General features: G+C 50.4%; 3 protein-coding genes across 3 annotated transcripts in view; 1 reads left to right on the top strand and 2 right to left on the bottom strand.

Annotated features, from left to right (window-relative positions):
* The window catches only part of LOC144483343 (uncharacterized), a 263,183-nt gene that overhangs the window by 74,723 nt on the left and 170,233 nt on the right, over window positions 1-18,227 (bottom strand). The gene's annotated exons all lie outside the window — the stretch shown is intronic.
* The window catches only part of LOC144483346 (uncharacterized), a 341,173-nt gene that overhangs the window by 215,431 nt on the left and 107,515 nt on the right, over window positions 1-18,227 (bottom strand). The window lies entirely within an intron of this gene.
* LOC144483342 (uncharacterized) overlaps window positions 1-18,227 on the top strand; it is a 96,358-nt gene that overhangs the window by 65,752 nt on the left and 12,379 nt on the right. Inside the window, 2 exon segments of the mRNA XM_078202058.1 lie at window positions 6,229-6,357; window positions 14,077-15,189. Coding sequence (XP_078058184.1) covers window positions 6,229-6,357; window positions 14,077-15,189 — 1,242 coding nt within the window.

The following is an 18,227-nucleotide window of genomic DNA, read 5'->3' as shown; positions in this document are numbered from 1 at the left end:
TGTACCTCATCCTCCAATGGTCTCCACTTTAAATATTTCCATCAGTCTTACCAACAGATAGTAATGGGATTGCTGCTATCACAGTGATAAATTCTGAAATACTGCCTCTGATCTCGATCTCCCCACTATATCCTCACCTGAGTTTCACTTTTTAATATGAGGAAATTAATATAATTTAACTTTCAACAGCACCTTCCAACACTGCGACCTTTACCTTCCAACCCTGCAAACTCTACCACCGAGAGAAAAGGGAAGCAGATATTTGGGAACATGGACAACTGCAAGTTATCTAAAGAACAAAGAACAGTACAGCAGAGGAACAGACCCTTCACCGAAAAACAATGGCACCCAAGACATAAACAATCCTGACTTGGAATCATGTTGCTGTCCTTTCACTGTCGCTGATCAAAAATCCTGGAAATCCCTTCCTAACAGCACTTTGGATGTACCTACACTACATGGACTGCGGCAAACTTATAAACATAGAAGTAGGAGTAGATAATTCAGCCCCTTGACCCATTTAATTAGATCATGGCTGATCTGACAGTAACTTCAAATCTGCAGTTCAAGAAGGCAGCCCCAATCACCTTCTCAAGAGTAATTTGGGATGGATAATCGATGCTGGTCGAGCCAGCAATGTCCACATTGTACAAACAAATATAAAAGCCCATTGAAACTGATTCAGCACACCCCCTCCACACAGACTGAAAAAGATTGGCTTTAAGATAATTTGTTCCTTTATAGTCTGTTGTTCTAAACCTTCTCTCGAACCTGTCTTTATGGGCGGCACGGTGGCACAGTTGTTATCACTGCTGCCTCACAGCACCAGGGACCCGGGTTCGATTCCTGGCTTGGATCACAGTTTGTGTGGAGTTTGCACTTTCTCCTCGTGTCTGCATGGGTTTCCTCCGGGTGCTCCAATTTCCTCCCACAGTCTGAAAGACGTGCTGGTTCGGTGCATTGACCCGAACAGGTGCTGAAGTGTGGCAATGAGGGGAATTTCACAGTAACTTCATTGTAGTGTTAATGTAAGCCTTACTTGTGACTAATAAATAAACTTTAACTCTTCTTAACCCTCTTGCAGTTAAATTATTGAAATCAGTCCTTGTTCTAATGATGAGATTCCCTGTCTGCTGTTGTTATTTTAAATCCTTGAATTGTTTGTGAATTTTTCCCTCATCTTCCCACATTTTAGTAACAAAACTCTTTTTACTTCTTTAACATTTTTTGTTCTTAGCTCTGACAAAGGGTCACCCAGACTCGAAACGTTGGCTCTATTCTCTCTCCACAGATGCTGTCAGCCCTGCTGAGATTTTCCAGCATTTACTGTTTTTATCTCAGTGACAAATGTTGATGTGTTTGCTCCGCACCCACAGGGCTCCATCTGTTTGCTCCACACCCACAGGGCTCCATCTGTTTGCTCCGCACCCACAGGGCTCCATCTGTTTGCTCCGCACCCACAGGGCTCCATCTGTTTGCTCTGCACCCACAGGGCTCCATCTGTTTGCTCCGCACCCACAGGGCTCCATCTGTTTGCTCCGCACCCACAGGGCTCCATCTGTTTGCTCCGCACCCACAGGGCTCCATCTGTTTGCTCCGCACCCACAGGGCTCCATCTGTTTGCTCCGCACCCACAGGGCTCCATCTGTTTGCTCCGCACCCACAGGGCTCCATCTGTTTGCTCCGCACCCACAGGGCTCCATCTGTTTGCTCTGCACCCACAGGGCTCCATCTGTTTGCTCCGCACCCACAGGGCTCCATCTGTTTGCTCCACACCCACAGGGCTCCATCTGTTTGCTCCGCACCCACAGGGCTCCATCTGTTTGCTCCGCACCCACAGGGCTCCATCTGTTTGCTCCGCACCCACAGGGCTCCATCTGTTTGCTCCACACCCACAGGGCTCCATCTGTTTGCTCCACACCCACAGGGCTCCATCTGTTTGCTCCACACACACAGGGCTCCATCTGTTTGCTCCGCACCCACAGGGCTCCATCTGTTTGCTCCACACCCACAGGGCTCCATCTGTTTGCTCCGCACCCACAGGGCTCCATCTGTTTGCTCCGCACCCACAGGGCTCCATCTGTTTGCTCCGCACCCACAGGGCTCCATCTGTTTGCTCCGCACCCACAGGGCTCCATCTGTTTGCTCCGCACCCACAGGGCTCCATCTGTTTGCTCCGCACCCACAGGGCTCCATCTGTTTGCTCCGCACCCACAGGGCTCCATCTGTTTGCTCCGCACCCACAGGGCTCCATCTGTTTGCTCCGCACCCACAGGGCTCCATCTGTTTGCTCCACACCCACAGGGCTCCATCTGTTTGCTCCGCACCCACAGGGCTCCATCTGTTTGCTCCACACCCACAGGGCTCCATCTGTTTGCTCCACACCCACAGGGCTCCATCTGTTTGCTCCACACACACAGGGCTCCATCTGTTTGCTCCGCACCCACAGGGCTCCATCTGTTTGCTCCACACCCACAGGGCTCCATCTGTTTGCTCCGCACCCACAGGGCTCCATCTGTTTGCTCCGCACCCACAGGGCTCCATCTGTTTGCTCCGCACCCACAGGGCTCCATCTGTTTGCTCCGCACCCACAGGGCTCCATCTGTTTGCTCCGCACCCACAGGGCTCCATCTGTTTGCTCCGCACCCACAGGGCTCCATCTGTTTGCTCCGCACCCACAGGGCTCCATCTGTTTGCTCCGCACCCACAGGGCTCCATCTGTTTGCTCCGCACCCACAGGGCTCCATCTGTTTGCTCCACACCCACAGGGCTCCATCTGTTTGCTCCGCACCCACAGGGCTCCATCTGTTTGCTCCACACCCACAGGGCTCCATCTGTTTGCTCCGCACCCACAGGGCTCCATCTGTTTGCTCCGCACCCACAGGGCTCCATCTGTTTGCTCCGCACCCACAGGGCTCCATCTGTTTGCTCCGCACCCACAGGGCTCCATCTGTTTGCTCCGCACCCACAGGGCTCCATCTGTTTGCTCCGCACCCACAGGGCTCCATCTGTTTGCTCCGCACCCACAGGGCTCCATCTGTTTGCTCCGCACCCACAGGGCTCCATCTGTTTGCTCCGCACCCACAGGGCTCCATCTGTTTGCTCCGCACCCACAGGGCTCCATCTGTTTGCTCCGCACCCACAGGGCTCCATCTGTTTGCTCCACACCCACAGGGCTCCATCTGTTTGCTCCGCACCCACAGGGCTCCATCTGTTTGCTCCGCACCCACAGGGCTCCATCTGTTTGAAGCCACAAACAGAAAGGTCCAGTTTTCTCCTGGACTTTGACACAAAGCAGCTTTCACAATGTTGCAGAGTTTCAGCCAATGAGGGAGATCCGGGCTCAGCCCCGCCTCTCATTCACTCTGATTGGTTGGAGGACCAACCGCTCATGCTCGGTCCTCCAGGCGCGCCCCTCATTCACTCCGATTGGTTGGAGGACCAGCCACTCCCGCGTGGTCCTCCAGCCCCGCCCCCTCTTCCTATTGGTCCGGAGCTGCCGTCAATCACAGTCCGAGCGTTACGATGTGGAGCATGCGCAGTCCGGATACTGGAAGTGGTTGCTGGGTTGCGATTTAGAGCGAAATAAATTTGGAAATCGCCGGTAAGCGCGGAGCGATAGAGCCAGTGTGTGGGTTGGAAGGCTTCATAAACATCTGATAGAGGTTCTAAACAAAGAATAAGAAGCTCCCGGCCCCGCGTTTGCAGAAAGCGGGCCGCGTTCGCGGTTCAAGGGTAACGGTCGCCATCTTGAAACGAGTTAGATACAACAGGACGCATGCGCGGCGGCCATATTTATTATGGGCAACGAGAAGAATGACGCATGCGCAGTGTGTGAGCCTGGAATTCCAGGTCAACCCCGCCCCCGCCCAGGGACATGTTTATCTCCCATTGCAGGAATTTGTTCTTTATTTATTATTTCACAGGGCGTGGGCCTGAGTTGCGTTTATTCATGTAGGGGAATATTCACAGTCTAAAGTTGCTGAACTTAATGTTGAGTTCAGAAGGCTGTAATGTGCCCAATCTGAAGATGGGATGTTGTTCCTCCAGATTGCGTTGGGCAACACTGGGGCATTGCAACAGGCCAAGGACAGCGGTGTGGGCATGAGAGCAAGATGCTGAGTTGAAATGGCAAGTGACTGGATAGTGAAGGTCATGCTTGTGGACTGAGCAAAGGTGTTCTGCAAAGCAGTCACCCAGTCTGCGTTTAGTCTCCCCAACATAGAGGGGACGGCATTGGAATGCAGTACGCTAAATTGAAGGAGGTCCAAGTGAAACGCTGCTTCACCTGAAAGGAGTGTTAGGAGCGTTGGACAGGGAGGATGTAATGGGGAAGGTATTGCACCTACTGCACATGCGTGGACAGGTAATGTGGGATGAGGGGTTGAGGGTGATGGAGGAGTGGACCAGGGTATCATGGCGAGGGCGGTCCCTGCAGAATGCTGACTGGGGTGGTGAGCGGATGTGTTTCATGGTGGCAGCATATTAGAGTTTGCAAAAATGACATGATAATCCTTTGAATGCGGGCACAGGTGTCATGAAAAGGAAAGACAAGGGGGGCACCTTTCACCTTAATCATACTGAGTGACAGAGCAGGCTTGATGGGGTGAATGGCCTGCTTCTGTTCCTATTTCTTACGATCTCTGAGTCCAAGACAGGATAAGAAGTTTAACAACACCAGGTTAAAGTCCAACAGGTTTATTTGGTAGCAAAAGCCACACAAGCTTTCGGAGCTCTAAGCCCCTTCTTCAGGTGAGTGGGAATTCTGTTCACAAACAGAGCTTATAAAGACACAGACTCAATTTACATGAATAATGGTTGGAATGCGAATACTTACAACTAATCAAGTCTTTAAGAAACAAAACAATGTGAGTGGAGAGAGCATCAAGACAGGCTAAAACTATGTGTATTGTCTCCAGACAAGACAGCCAGTGAAACTCTGCAGGTCCACGCAACTGTGGGAGTTACAAATAGTGTGACATGAACCCAATATCCCGGTTGAGACAGGAAGCAGTTAACAGAGATCTGTCCATCAGCAGAATTTCCAAGGTGTAGAATTACGTACAGCAGAGTGGGGATAGAGGGAGACTGTGTGGTGTGGAGATTAGCAGATTTTGAGGATTGAGGGTGGAAAGAATATTCCTTAGAAACTAGAATTGTCTGTTCAGAATTTCTATCCCGGACTGACTGATTAATTTTGTAAACTCTCTTTACAGGTATTACAAGGGAAAGATTTGCAGATTCAAAACTCAAAACAAACATCTTGGCTTGAGTCACTCGATTATTCTTCAACCTTTGAATGTGGAAGTATAAATGTTTGTCTGTGGAAAATATGTCAATCGTCAGTGTGACTGGAAAAGCACTGAGTTGCATAGCATGAAAAAACATCATACCGTTCACAGTGGAGAGAAGCTGTACACGTGTTCTGTGTGTGGACGAGGCTTCAACTGATCATCAAACCAGGAGAAACAACAAGGACACCAGCACCATGGAGAAACCGTGGAAATGTGAGGTTTGTGGGAAAGGATTCCGTGCTCCCTGTGAGCTGGAAACTCATCAACGCAGTCACAGCGGAGAAAGGCCATTCACCTGCTCGATGTGTGGGAAAGGATTCATTGATTCATCCACCCTGCATAGACACCAGAGAGTTCACACTGGGAAGAGGCCGTTCACCTGCTCTGAATGTGGGAAAGGCTTCAGTGATTCATCCAACCTGCTGATACACCAGCGAGTTCACACTGGGGAGAGACCATTCACCTGCTCTCAGTGTGGGAAAGGATTCACACGGGCATCTGCTTTGAGGAATCACGAGAGCTTTCACACCAGTGAGGGACTGTTCACCTGTTCTGACTGTGGGAAGGGATTCGCTCACTCATCCCTCCTGCTGACACACCAGCGCATTCACACCGGGGAGAGGCCGTTCAGCTGCTCTGACTGTGGAAGGGGATTCACTCAGTCATCAAGTCTGGTGAGACATCGACGCATTCACACCAGGGAGACGCCATTCACCTGCTCCGTGTGTGGGAAGGGATTCAGTCAGACTGACAGTCTGCTGGGACAACGAGGCACCCACACCAATGAGACACATTTTAAATGCTCTGACTGTGGGAGTTGCTTCATACAATCTGTGCTGCTGGACACTGAGGAGAGACCGTTCAGTTGCTCTCACTGCACAAAGTGCTTTAGAATGTCATACGATCTGCTGAGACATCAGAGAGTTCACACCAGGGAGAAGCCATTCACCTGTTCTGACTGTGGGAAGGGGTTCAGTGATTCATCCAACCTGCAGAGACACCAACGAGTTCACACTGGGGAGAAGCCATTCACCTGCTCTAAGTGTGGGAAAGGATTCACTCAGTCATCCCACCTACAGACACACCAGCGAGTTCACAATGGAGAGAGACCGTTCACCTGCTCCGTGTGTGAGAAAGGGTTCAATGATTTATCCAACTTACTGAGACACCAACGATTTCATAACGCAGAGATTCATTCACCTGCTGTGTGTGTGGGCAGGGATTCACTTGTTCATCCAAACTGCTGAGACACCAAGGCAGTTGCAGTGATTCGATGCTCTGTGGCTGTTAATCGCATCAATTGAGTGACCACATTTTAGGAAGGAGAACTGTGTACAGTTCTGGCCACCCTATCGTAGAAAGGACATTCTTAAGCTAGAAAGAGTGCAGGAAAGATTTACTCGGATGCTACCGGGCCTTGATGGTTTGAGTTATAAGGAGAGTCTGAATAGACTGGGAATTATTTTCTCTGGAGTGTAGGAGGCTGAGGGGTGATCTTATAGAGGTCTATAAAATAATGAGGGGCATAGGTCAGCTAGATAGTCAACATATTTTCCCAAAGGTAGGGGAGTCTAAAACTAGAGGGCATAGGTTTAAGGTGAGAGGGGAGAGATACAAAAGGGTCCAGAGGGGCAATTTTTTCACACAGAGGGTGGTGAGTGTCTGGAACAAGCTGCCACAGGTAGTAGTTGAGGCGGGTACAATTTTGTCTTTTAAAAAGCGATGAGACAGTTACGTGGGTAAGATGGGTATAGAGGGATATGGGCCAAAGGCGGGCAATTGGGACTCGCTTCGGGGTTTTAAAAAAAGGGCCGGCATAGACAAGTTGGGCCGAAGGGCCTGTTTCCATGCTGTAAACCTCTATGACATAGAAAGGGAGACTAACAATGAGTTACTTAGGAGGTATATACTTGTAATGTTTCACTCTGAATAAATCTATTCCAAGTAAAGATTGGCTCCAGTTTCTTCCTTCACCGTAAGACTGTCAGGATTAATAGATGGTCACAGAATTCTTGCTGAATGTTGGAAACTAAAGAAAAATAATATTTTGGGCAGAAGGTTACAATCCCAGCAGCTTTTGTGAGGAATGGCTGAAAGCGAGTGCGAATTGTCGGGGTCTGATGGTTTGCTGCTCCTGTTTGGTCTTTGAACTTTTCATAACCCTGGAGTTTCTCCTGATCTCATTCAGATTGAGTTTTATTTAATTTCGGGGGGGATTAGGCTCAGAGGGGAATCTACAGGGCATTGGCAGTAAGGGGAGGGGGGAGGGGGATTCAGCATGGGGTTTGGGTCTGTCGGGGGGGGTGGGGACAGGGGTTCAGGAGCTGGGGAGGGGCCCCTATGGATCGGGCTGGGATTTGGGGTGGGGGGGGAATCCTGGTGGGTCTCAGAGGAATTGGTCAGGGTGGGTCTGAGAGAGGGAAACAGAGCGGGGGGGGGAACAGCTCGGGGGGGGGAACAGCTCGGGGGGGTGGAACAGCTCGGGGGGGGGAACAGCTCGGGGGGGGGAACAGCTCGGGGGGGGGGAACAGCTCGGGGGGGGGAACAGCTCGGGGGGGAACAGCTCGGGGGGAACAGCTCGGGGGGCGAAGCTCGGGGGGCGAAGCTCGGGGGGCGAAGCTCGGGGGGCGAAACTCGGGGGGCGAAGCTCGGGGGGCGAAGTTCGGGGGGGGAAGCTCGGGGGGCGAAACTCGGGGGGCGAAGCTCGGGGGGCGAAGCTCGGGGGGGGAAGCTCGGGGGGGGAAGCTCGGGGGGGAAGCTCGGGGGGGGAAGCTCGGGGGGGGAAGCTCGGGGGGGGAAGCTCGGGGGGGGAAGCTCGGGGGGGAAGCTCGGGGGGGGAAGCTCGGGGGGGGAAGCTCGGGGGGCGAAACTCGGGGGGCGAAGCTCGGGGGGCGAAGCTCGGGGGGCGAAGCTCGGGGGGGGAAGCTCGGGGGGGGAAGCTCGGGGGGGGAAGCTCGGGGGGGGAAGCTCGGGGGGGAAGCTCGGGGGGGGAAGCTCGGGGGGGGAAGCTCGGGGGGGGAAGCTCGGGGGGGGAAGCTCGGGGGGGAAGCTCGGGGGGGGAAGCTCGGGGGGGGAAGCTCGGGGGGGGAAGCTCGGGGGGGGAAGCTCGGGGGGGAAGCTCGGGGGGGGAAGCTCGGGGGGGGAAGCTCGGGGGGGGAAGCTCGGGGGGGGAAGCTCGGGGGGGGAAGCTCGGGGGGGGAAGCTCGGGGGGGGAAGCTCGGGGGGGGAAGCTCGGGGGGGGAAGCTCGGGGGGGGAAGCTCCGGGGGGGAACAGCTCGGGAGGGGGGAACAGCTCGGGGGGGGGGGAACAGCTCGGGGGGGGGGAACAGCTCGGGGGGGGGGAACAGCTCGGGGGGTGGGGGAGACAAGCGGGGGGGAGAGAGAAAGAGAGACAAAGGGAGAGGGACAGAGAGAGAGAGAGAGACAGACAGGCAGTGAGTAGAGACAGAGAGACACAGAGACAGAGACACACAGAGAGAGACACAGAGAGAGAGAGAGACACCGAGAGAGAGAGAGACACCGAGAGAGAGAGAGACACCGAGAGAGAGAGACACACAGAGAGAGAGACACAGAGAGAGACACAGAGAGAGAGACACAGAGAGAGAGAGAGACACAGAGAGAGAGACACAGAGAGAGAGACAGAGAATGACAGAAAGAGAGACAGAGAGAGAGAGAGACACAGAGAGAGAGACACAGAGAGAGACACAGAGAGAGAGACACAGAAAGAGAGACAGAGAATGACAGAAAGAGAGACAGAGAGAGAGAGAGACACAGCAAGAGAGAGAGACACAGTGAGAGGCAGAGAGCGAGAGAGACAGAGCGAGAGAGACTGGGAGCGAGAGAGACTGGGAGCGAGAGAGACAGGGAGCGAGAGAGACAGGGAGCGAGAGAGACAGGGAGCGAGAGAGACACAGAGAGGGAAAGAAGGGGAGCGAGAGAGAGAAAGAGAGACAGAGAGGGAGAGACACACAGCAAGAGAGAGAGAGACACAGTGAGAGGCAGAGAGTGAGAGAGACAGAGCGAGAGAGACAGGGAGCGAGAGAGACAGGGAGCGAGAGAGACAGGGAGCGAGAGAGACAGGGAGCGAGAGAGACAGGGAGCGAGAGAGACTGGGAGCGAGAGAGACTGGGAGCGAGAGAGACTGGGAGCGAGAGAGACTGGGAGCGAGAGAGACTGGGAGCGAGAGAGACTGGGAGCGAGAGAGACTGGGAGCGAGAGAGACTGGGAGCGAGAGAGACTGGGAGCGAGAGAGACTGGGAGCGAGAGAGACTGGGAGCGAGAGAGACTGGGAGCGAGAGAGACTGGGAGCGAGAGAGACTGGGAGCGAGAGAGACTGGGAGCGAGAGACACAGAGAGAGACACAGAGAGAGACACAGAGAGAGACACAGAGAGGGAAAGAGGGGGAGAGAGAGAGAGAGAAAGAGATACAGAGAGAGAGAGAGAGAGAGAGACAGAGACACAGAGATAGTCAGAGAGAGAGAGACACACAAAGAGAGAGAGAGCACAGCGAGAGAGAGAAAGGCAGGGAGAGAGAGACAGAGAAATTGAACAGAGAAGTAAAGATGTTCTGCTTCAGTTATACAGGGTGTTGCTGAAACTGCATCTTGAACACTGGGTGCAGTTTTTGTCTCCAATTAAACAAAGGATCGTAGAATTCCTACAGTACAGACAGAGGCCGTTCTGCCCATCGAGTCTGTACCAAACACCATCCCATCCAGGCCCTGTTCCCATAACCACTCTAGCTACTCCGCCTGACACTAAGGGTCAATTTAGCACAGCCAATCAACCTCACCCGCACATCTTTGGACTGTGGGAGGAAACCGGAGCACCCGGAGGAAACCGACACAGACATGGGGAGAATGTGCAAACTCCACACAGACAGTGACCCAGGGTGGAATTGAACCCGGGTCCCTGGCGTTGTGAGGCAGCAGTGCTTACCACTGTGCTGCCGTGCTGTCCCATTTTATAAATACCATGGAAACAGTTCAGAGGAGGTTTACTGGATTGATTCCCAATCCAGAGTGTGAAATGGTAACTCTGTTTCTCTCTCCACAGATGCTGCCAGACCTGCTGCGTTTTTCCAGTCCTTTCTGTATTTATTTTTGATCTACCTGTAGTGGTAGGAAAAACACTATTTACTATCGAGGATAAAATAAATGTCCTTCATCAGCTTTTGTGGATCATTTCAGTGGAAATGTGCTCTCCCAGGCTCAAAGAGCATCAGCCCACTGGATGCAAAGTTGTGCGACCGGCCAGTCCAGCAGAAAGAATCTCTCCTACCCTTCCACTTCATCAACTGTCAGAATGAACATGGTTCAGTCCTGGATGTGATTAACAGCAGCAATAAGAACAGAATCCAACCCCTGTCATCACTTGTGAACTCGCTGGTGTCTCCGCAGGCTGGATGACTGAGTGAATCCCTTCCCACACACACAGCAGGTGAATGATCTCTCCCCAGTGTGAACTCGCTGGTGCTCCTGCAGGTTGGATGACGTTCTAAATTTCTTTGTGCAGAGAGAACAGCTGAACGGTCTCTCCTCAGTGTGAATGCGCTGGTGGGACATCAGATCCCGAGAACTTTTGAAACCATTTCCACAGTCAGAGCATTTAAAGGGTCTCTCCTGGGTATGAGTGAGATTGTGACTCAGCAGGCTGGATGAATGAGTGAATCCCTTCCCACACACAGAGCAGGTGAACGGTCTCTCCCTGGTGTGAATTCGCTGGTGCTCCCGCAGGTGAGATAATGTTCTAAATGTCTTTGTGCAGTGAGAGCAGCTGAACGGTCTCTCCCCAGTGTGAATCCGCTGGTGGATCATCAGTTCCCGAGAGCTTTTGAAACCACTTCCACAATCAGAGCATTTAAAGGGTCTCTCATTGCTGTGAGTGACTTTGTGTTTTGACAGATTGGATAACTGCATAAATCCTTTCCCACACACCAAGCAGGTGAATGGTCTCTCTCCAGTGTGAACGCACTGGTGTCTCTGCAGATCGGGTAAATGAGCGAATCCGTTCCCACACTCAAAGCAGATGAACGCTCTTTCTCCAGTGTGAACCAGTCGATGTCACTGCAGATGATATAATCGAGTGAATCTCTTCCCACACACAGAACAGGTGTACGGCTTCTCTCCAGTGTGAATACGTCGATGAGTTTGCAGCTCAGAGGGGGTTTTGCAACCCTTCCCACAGTCCCCACATTTCCACGGTTTCTCCATGGTGCAGGTATCCTTGTGTTGCTCCAGGTTTGACCATCAGTTGAAGTCTCACACAGAACAAGATTATAGTGCTCTGCTGTGATGATGCAATATTTTTTCAGGCTGTGTAACTGGGAGGCCCTTTCCACAGTCAATGCCCGGGAAAATCTCAGTTGATTTTGTGTGTGTGTGTGTCAGTCCTGTTCCAGTCACACTGATGTTTAAAGACTGCTAAAGCTGACAGAACAGAGAAGCATTTCTCCTTCTGGATTCAAAGGCCGATCGCATTCAGGTCCCGATGAATTGAGTGACTCTGTCAGATGTTGATGTGATGTTTGGTTTGAGATTTCTGTCTGTAAAATCCTCACCTTCTGATATCCTGTAAAAGGAGTTTACAAAGGTTATCACAGTCAGTACAGGATAGAAATTCAGAACAGACAATTCTAGTTTCTATGGAACATTCTTTCCTCTCTCATTCCCCAAGAGCTGTAAATCTCCATCCCACACAGTCTCCCTCCATTCTCACTCTGCTGTGTCTAATATTCACCCTCCCAATTCTCCTGTCGGTGCTGATTGACAGATCCATGCTCACTGCTTCCTGTCCTGGATGTGGAGATGCCGGCATTGGACTGGGGTAAGCACAGTACGAAGTCTCACAACACCGGGTTAAAGTCCAACAGGTTTATTTGGCAGCACGAGCTTTTGGAGCCCCAAGCAGGTGAGACCTGAAGAAGGGGCTTGGGGCTCCAAAAGCTAGTGCAGCCAAATAAACCTGTTGGACTTTAACCTGGTGTTGTGAGAGTTCTTACTGTCCTGTCTTGGACACAGAGAGCTGAAAATCTCTATGCAGGTAGCCAGACAGATATATATCTATTTGAGTGGACTAAAAATCTGTGGAACATACCGACTGGATTCACTTCCTTTCCCTTCAGTTGCTGCAAGTCCCCAATTCACCCCAGAATGAGAAAAGGAATGGAAAGGGGAAGAAAAGAAAGTGTTTTACTCACAGATGTTGGAGACGGGGAAGGTTGAGTCTGTCAGAAGCTCATTCTTCATTCAGAGAGAGAGCAGCAGCTTTGCCGGGCAGGAATGAGCAGCTGAACAAGCTCATTGTCCAACTTCCGCATTCAGACAATAGGGAGCTCTGATTGGCTGGAGGACCAGAGTACTTCCTGTCCTCCAGAGTTCCCATTGGTCAACACCTCAGAATGTTCCCCTTCCCAGGGCGGCCCGGGACTGCGCATGTCCAAGGGTGAGGGAAGCTGCTCATGTGCGGTGGAACTCCCACCCCCCCCGGGCCATTATACTAAGGTGTTGACCAATGGGAAGAGTTGGAGGACCGGAAGGACTCTGGTCCTCCAGCCAATCACAACGCGGGCCTTGTGTGAATGACGATTGAGCTTCAGACAGACTCAAATTTCCAGGATTGGAAACTGGTCCCTGTTTCTGAATGAGAATGGAGGGAGAGTGTGTGGGATGGAGATTCACAGCTTTTGAGGAATGAGAGGGGAAAGAATGTTCCAGAGAAAGTAGAAAAGTTGAGTATAAAAGTTGGAGTATTATGGTAAGGTTATATAAGGCATTGGTGAGGCCGAATTCAGAGTATTGTGTACAGTCTTGGTCACCGAGTTACAGGAAGGATGTAAATAAGGTTGAAAGAGTGCAGAGGAGGTTCACAAGGATGTTGCCGGGACTTGAGAAGCTGAGTTACATGAGAGATTGAATAGGTTGGGACTTTATTCCCTGGAGCATAGAAGATTGAGGGGAGATTTGATAAAGGTGTATAAGATTTTGATGGGTATAGATAGAGTGAATGCAAGCAGGCTTTTTCCGCTGAGGCGAGGGGAGAAAAAAACCAGAGGGCATGGGTTGAGGGTGAAAGGAGAAAAGTTTAAAGGGAATATTAGGGGGGGCTTCTTCACGCAGAGAGTGGTGGGAGTGTGGAATGCGCTGCTGGCTAAAGTGGTAAATGCGGGGTCACTTTTAACATTTAAGAAAAACTTGGATGGGTTCATGGATGAGAGGGGTGTGGAGGGATATGGTCCAAGTGCAGGTCAGTGGGACTAGGCAAAAAATGGTTCGGCACAGACAAGAAGGGCCAAAAGGCCTGTTTCTGAGCTGTAATTTTCTATGGTTCTATGGTTCTAAACTAGAATTGTTCTGAATTTCTATCCTGTACTGACAGTGGTGAATTTTGTAAACTCGTTTTACAGGTTATCAAAAGAGGAATCACAGGCTGAAATCTCAAACGTCACGTCCAGATCTGGCAGAGTCATATTCCATGGGACCTCAATATCATCAGACTTTGAATCCAGAAGGAGAAATTATTGTCCGGTCTGTCAATTTGAATAGAGTTCAAACATCAGTGTGACTGGAAAAGCACCAACACACTGCCACACGCGAGTGAGTGCACTGAGCTTTAACCAGTAATACAGCCTGAATAAATATCACACCATTCACAGCAGGGAGAGACTGTACCCGTGTTCTGTGTGTCGACGAGGCTTCAACTGATTGTCCACCCAAGAGAGAGGTAAGGACACCTGCACCATGGAGAAACCATGGAAATGTGCGGACTGTGGGAAGGGATACAGAGCCCCCTCTCTGCTGGAAGCTCATCGGCGTAGCCACACTGGGGAGAGGCCGTTCATCTGCTCTCAGTGTGGAAATGGATTCACTCTGTCATCCCACCTGCAGACACACCAGCGAGTTCACACTGGGGAGAGACCATTGATGTGTCCTCAGTGTGGGGAGGGATTCAGTCAGTTATCCGGCCTGCGGGCACATGAGCGAGTTCACACTGGAGAGAGACCCTTCATCTGCCCTCAGTGTGGGAAGGGATTCACTCAGTCATCCCACCTGCGGATACACCAGTGCATTCACACTGGTGAGAGGCCGTTCACCTGCTCTCAGTGTGGGAAGGGGTTCACTCAGTTATCCAGCCTGCAGACACACCAGCGAGTTCACACTGGAGAGAGGCCATTCACTTGCCCTCAGTGTGGGAAGCTATTCAGTCAGTTGTCTGCACTGCAGATACACCAACGAGTTCACACTGGGGAGAGGCCATTCACCTGCTCTCAGTGTGGGAACGGATTCAGTAATTCATCCAACCTGCAGACACACCAGCGAGTTCACACTGGGGAGAGGCCATTCACCTGCTCTCAGTGTGGGGAGGGATTCAGTCATTCGTCCAGCCTGCGGACACACCAGCGAGTTCACACTGGGGAGAAACCGTTCACCTGCTCTCAGTGTGGGAAGGGATTCAGTCATTCGTCCAGCCTGCAGACGCACCAGCGAGTTCACTCTGGAGAGAGGCCATTCATCTGCTCTGTGTGTGAGAAGGGATTCACTGACTTATCCAGCTTGCGAACACACCAGCGAGTTCACACTGGGGAGAAACCATTCACCTGCACTCAGTGTGGGAAGAGGTTTAGTCAGTCATCTGCCCTGCGGACACACCAGCGAGCTCACACTGGGGAGAGGCCATTCATCTGCTCTGTGTGTGGGAAGGGATTCACTCAGTTATCCCACCAGCAGACACACCAGCGAGTTCACACTGGGGAGAGGCCATTCACCTGCTCTCAGTGTGAGAAGAGATTCAGTCGGTTATCCAACCTAAAGGCACACCAGCGAGTTCACAGTGGGGAGAGGCCGTTCACCTGCTCTCAGTGTGGGAAGGGATTCAGAGTTTCATCCCACCTGCTGAGGCACCAACAAGTTCACGAGTGATTCCAGGGGTGGGATTCTGCTGTTATTGTTTCTGCTCTCAATTACATCCAGGACTGCATTTTGTTCATTCTCACAGTTGGTCAATGGGGAGGGTCAGAGGGTTTCTTTCTGCTGGACTGGCCGGTCTCACAACTTTGCCTCCAGTGGGCTGATGCTCTTTGAGTCTTGTTGAATACCTGGTTTCAGATTTCACACGGATCACAGAGTGACAGGATGTTAGGAAGTTATAGAGGTATAGAGGTTTACAACATGGAAACAGGCCCTTCGGCCCAACTTGTCCATGCCGCTCAGTTTTTACCACTAAGCTAGTCCCAATTGCCCATATTTGGCCCAAATCCCTCGATACCCGTCTTACCATGTAACTGTCTAAATGCTTTTTAAAAGACAGTATTGTACCCGCCTCTACCACTGCCTCTGGCAACTCATTCCAGACACTCACCACCACCTGAGTGAAAAATTGCCCCTCTGGACTCTTTTGTATCTCTCCCCTCTCACTTTAAACCTCAAACTAAGAACAAGAAACGTATCGATAAAATGATTAGAGAATAGAGCCAACGTTTCGAGTCTGGATGACACTTCATAAGAGCTGTTATGAAGGGACATCTGGACTCGAAACATTGGCTCTATTCTCTCTCCACAGATACTGTCAGACCTGCTGAGATTTTCCAGCATTTTCTGTTTTTGTTTCAGATTCCAGCATCCGCAGTATTTCACTTTTATGATAAAATGATTAGTTCTGATTGGAATCCCCACGACCCTCCCGCAAAACAGAGGGAGTGGTGGCAAAGGGAGAAAAAGGATAAGGATGATAAAGTCTGGGTTCTGATTCTCCGAGCCCATGTAGAATTAACAAAATGAGTGAACCAGTTTATAAAGAACAGAAGTTACCAATCCCTAACAAAAACTGATCAAATAAAAATAATTAGGTTGAGGAAGAGAACAAAAGAATTAATAGATGAAGTTTAAAATCAACTTTGTTTTGTTGTTCGAGAAGTTTTTTAAAATTACGTAAAGTGACGTAACTGTGTGCCAAGTGTTTTCTGCTCACTCCCCACCCCTTTAGGTTCTGTAGAAAAGTTAACCCTTTCAGCAGACAGTTGATTTAGTCATAGAGGTTTACAGCATGGAAACAGGCCCTTTGGCCCAACTTGTCCATGCCGCCCCTTTTTTAACCCCTAAGCTAGTCCCAATTTCAACCCCTAAGCTAGTCCCAATTTCCCATATCCCTCTACACCCATCTTACCCATGTAACTGTCCAAATACTTTTTAAAATTGTACCCGCCTCTACTATTACCTCTGGCAGCTTCTTCCAGACACTCACCACCCTCTGTTTGAAAGAAATGTCTCTCTGGACCCTTTTGTATCTCTCCCCTCTCACTTTAAAGCCCCCCTACCTTTGGGAAAAGATATTGACTATCTAGCTGACCTGTGCCCCTCATTATTTTATCGACCTCTCGAAGGTCATCCCTAAGCCTCTTACGCTCCAGGGAAAAATGTCCCAGTCTATCCAGCCTTATAACTCAAACCATCAAGTCCCTGTAGCATCCTAGTAAATCTTTTCTGCACTCCTTCTAGTTTAATAATATCCTTTCTATAATAGAGTGACCAGAACTGTACACAGTATTCCACATGTGGCCTTACCAATGTCTTGTACAACTTCAACAAGGCGTCCCAACTCCTGTATTCAATGTTCTGACCAATGAAACCAAGCATGCCGAATGCCTTCTTCACCACTCTGTCCACCTGTGACTCCACTTTCAAGGAGCTATGGACCTGTACCCCTAGATCTCTTTGTTCTTTAACTCTCCCCAACGCCCAACCATTAACTGACTAAGTCCTGCCCTAGTTCGATCAACCAAAATGCATCACCTCGCATTTAGCTAAATTAAACTCCATCTGCCATTCGTCAGGCCACTGGCCCAACTGATCAAGATCCTGTTGCAATTGGAGATAACCTTCTTTACTGTCCACTATGCCACCAATCTTGGTGTCATCTGAAAACTTACTAACCATGCCTCCTACAATCCAATCCAAATCATTAATATATTCATGTCATATAACATATATCCAATATCCAACAATATATATATATCTAAATCATATAATATATAAATAACAGTGGACCCAGCAGTGTTCCCTGAGACATACCACTGGTCACAGGCCTCCAGTTTGAAAAAAACTTTCTACAACCTACATGAGCACTTCAGCAGTCACGGGCATTCAGCCTTGGATCTTCAGGTAAGCGTTCTCCAAGGCGGCCTTCACGACACATGACAGCGCAGAGTCGCTGAGCAGAAACTGATAGCCAAGTTCCGCACACATGAGGACGGCCTAAACCGGGATGTTGGATTTATGTCACATTATCAGTAACCCCCACAGCTTTCCCCCTGATCTTGCAGAATCTTACGAGCTGTTCTGTCTGGAGACAATACACATCTCTTTAACCTGTGTTTAATGTTCCCTCCACCCACATTATCTGTACCTTGAAGACCTGGCTGGCTGTAGAGATTTACATTCTAATTACTATTCTGTAACTTGATTTCTGTGTCTCTGTGCACTGTTGGAGAACAGATATCCACTCCATCTGACGAAGGAGCTGTGCTCCGAAAGCTTATGGTATTTGCTACCAAATAAACCTGTTGGACTTTAACCTGGTGTTGTGAGACTTCTTACTGTGCTTACCCCAGTCCAACGCCGGCATCTCCACATTCTGTCATCAAGCCAATTTTGTATCCATTTGGCTACCTCACCCTGGATCCCATGAGATTTAACCTTATGCAACAACCTACCATATGGTACCTTGTCAAAGGTCTTGCTAAAGTCCATGTAGACAGCATCACCTGCACTTCCCTTATCGACCTTCTTGGTTACCCCTTCAAAAAACTCAACCAAATTTGTGAGACATGATTTTCCACTCACAAAGCCATGCTGACTGTCCCTAATCAATCCTTGTGTCTCTAAATGCCTGTAGATCCTGTGTCTCAAAATACCTTCTAACAACTTACCCACTATAGAT

The sequence above is a fragment of the Mustelus asterias genome, unplaced genomic scaffold, assembly GCF_964213995.1.
Source record: "Mustelus asterias unplaced genomic scaffold, sMusAst1.hap1.1 HAP1_SCAFFOLD_63, whole genome shotgun sequence".
NCBI lineage: Eukaryota > Metazoa > Chordata > Chondrichthyes > Carcharhiniformes > Triakidae > Mustelus > Mustelus asterias.
The sequence above is the reverse complement of the archived record's forward strand: the minus strand, read 5'-3'. Positions and strand labels throughout refer to the sequence as shown.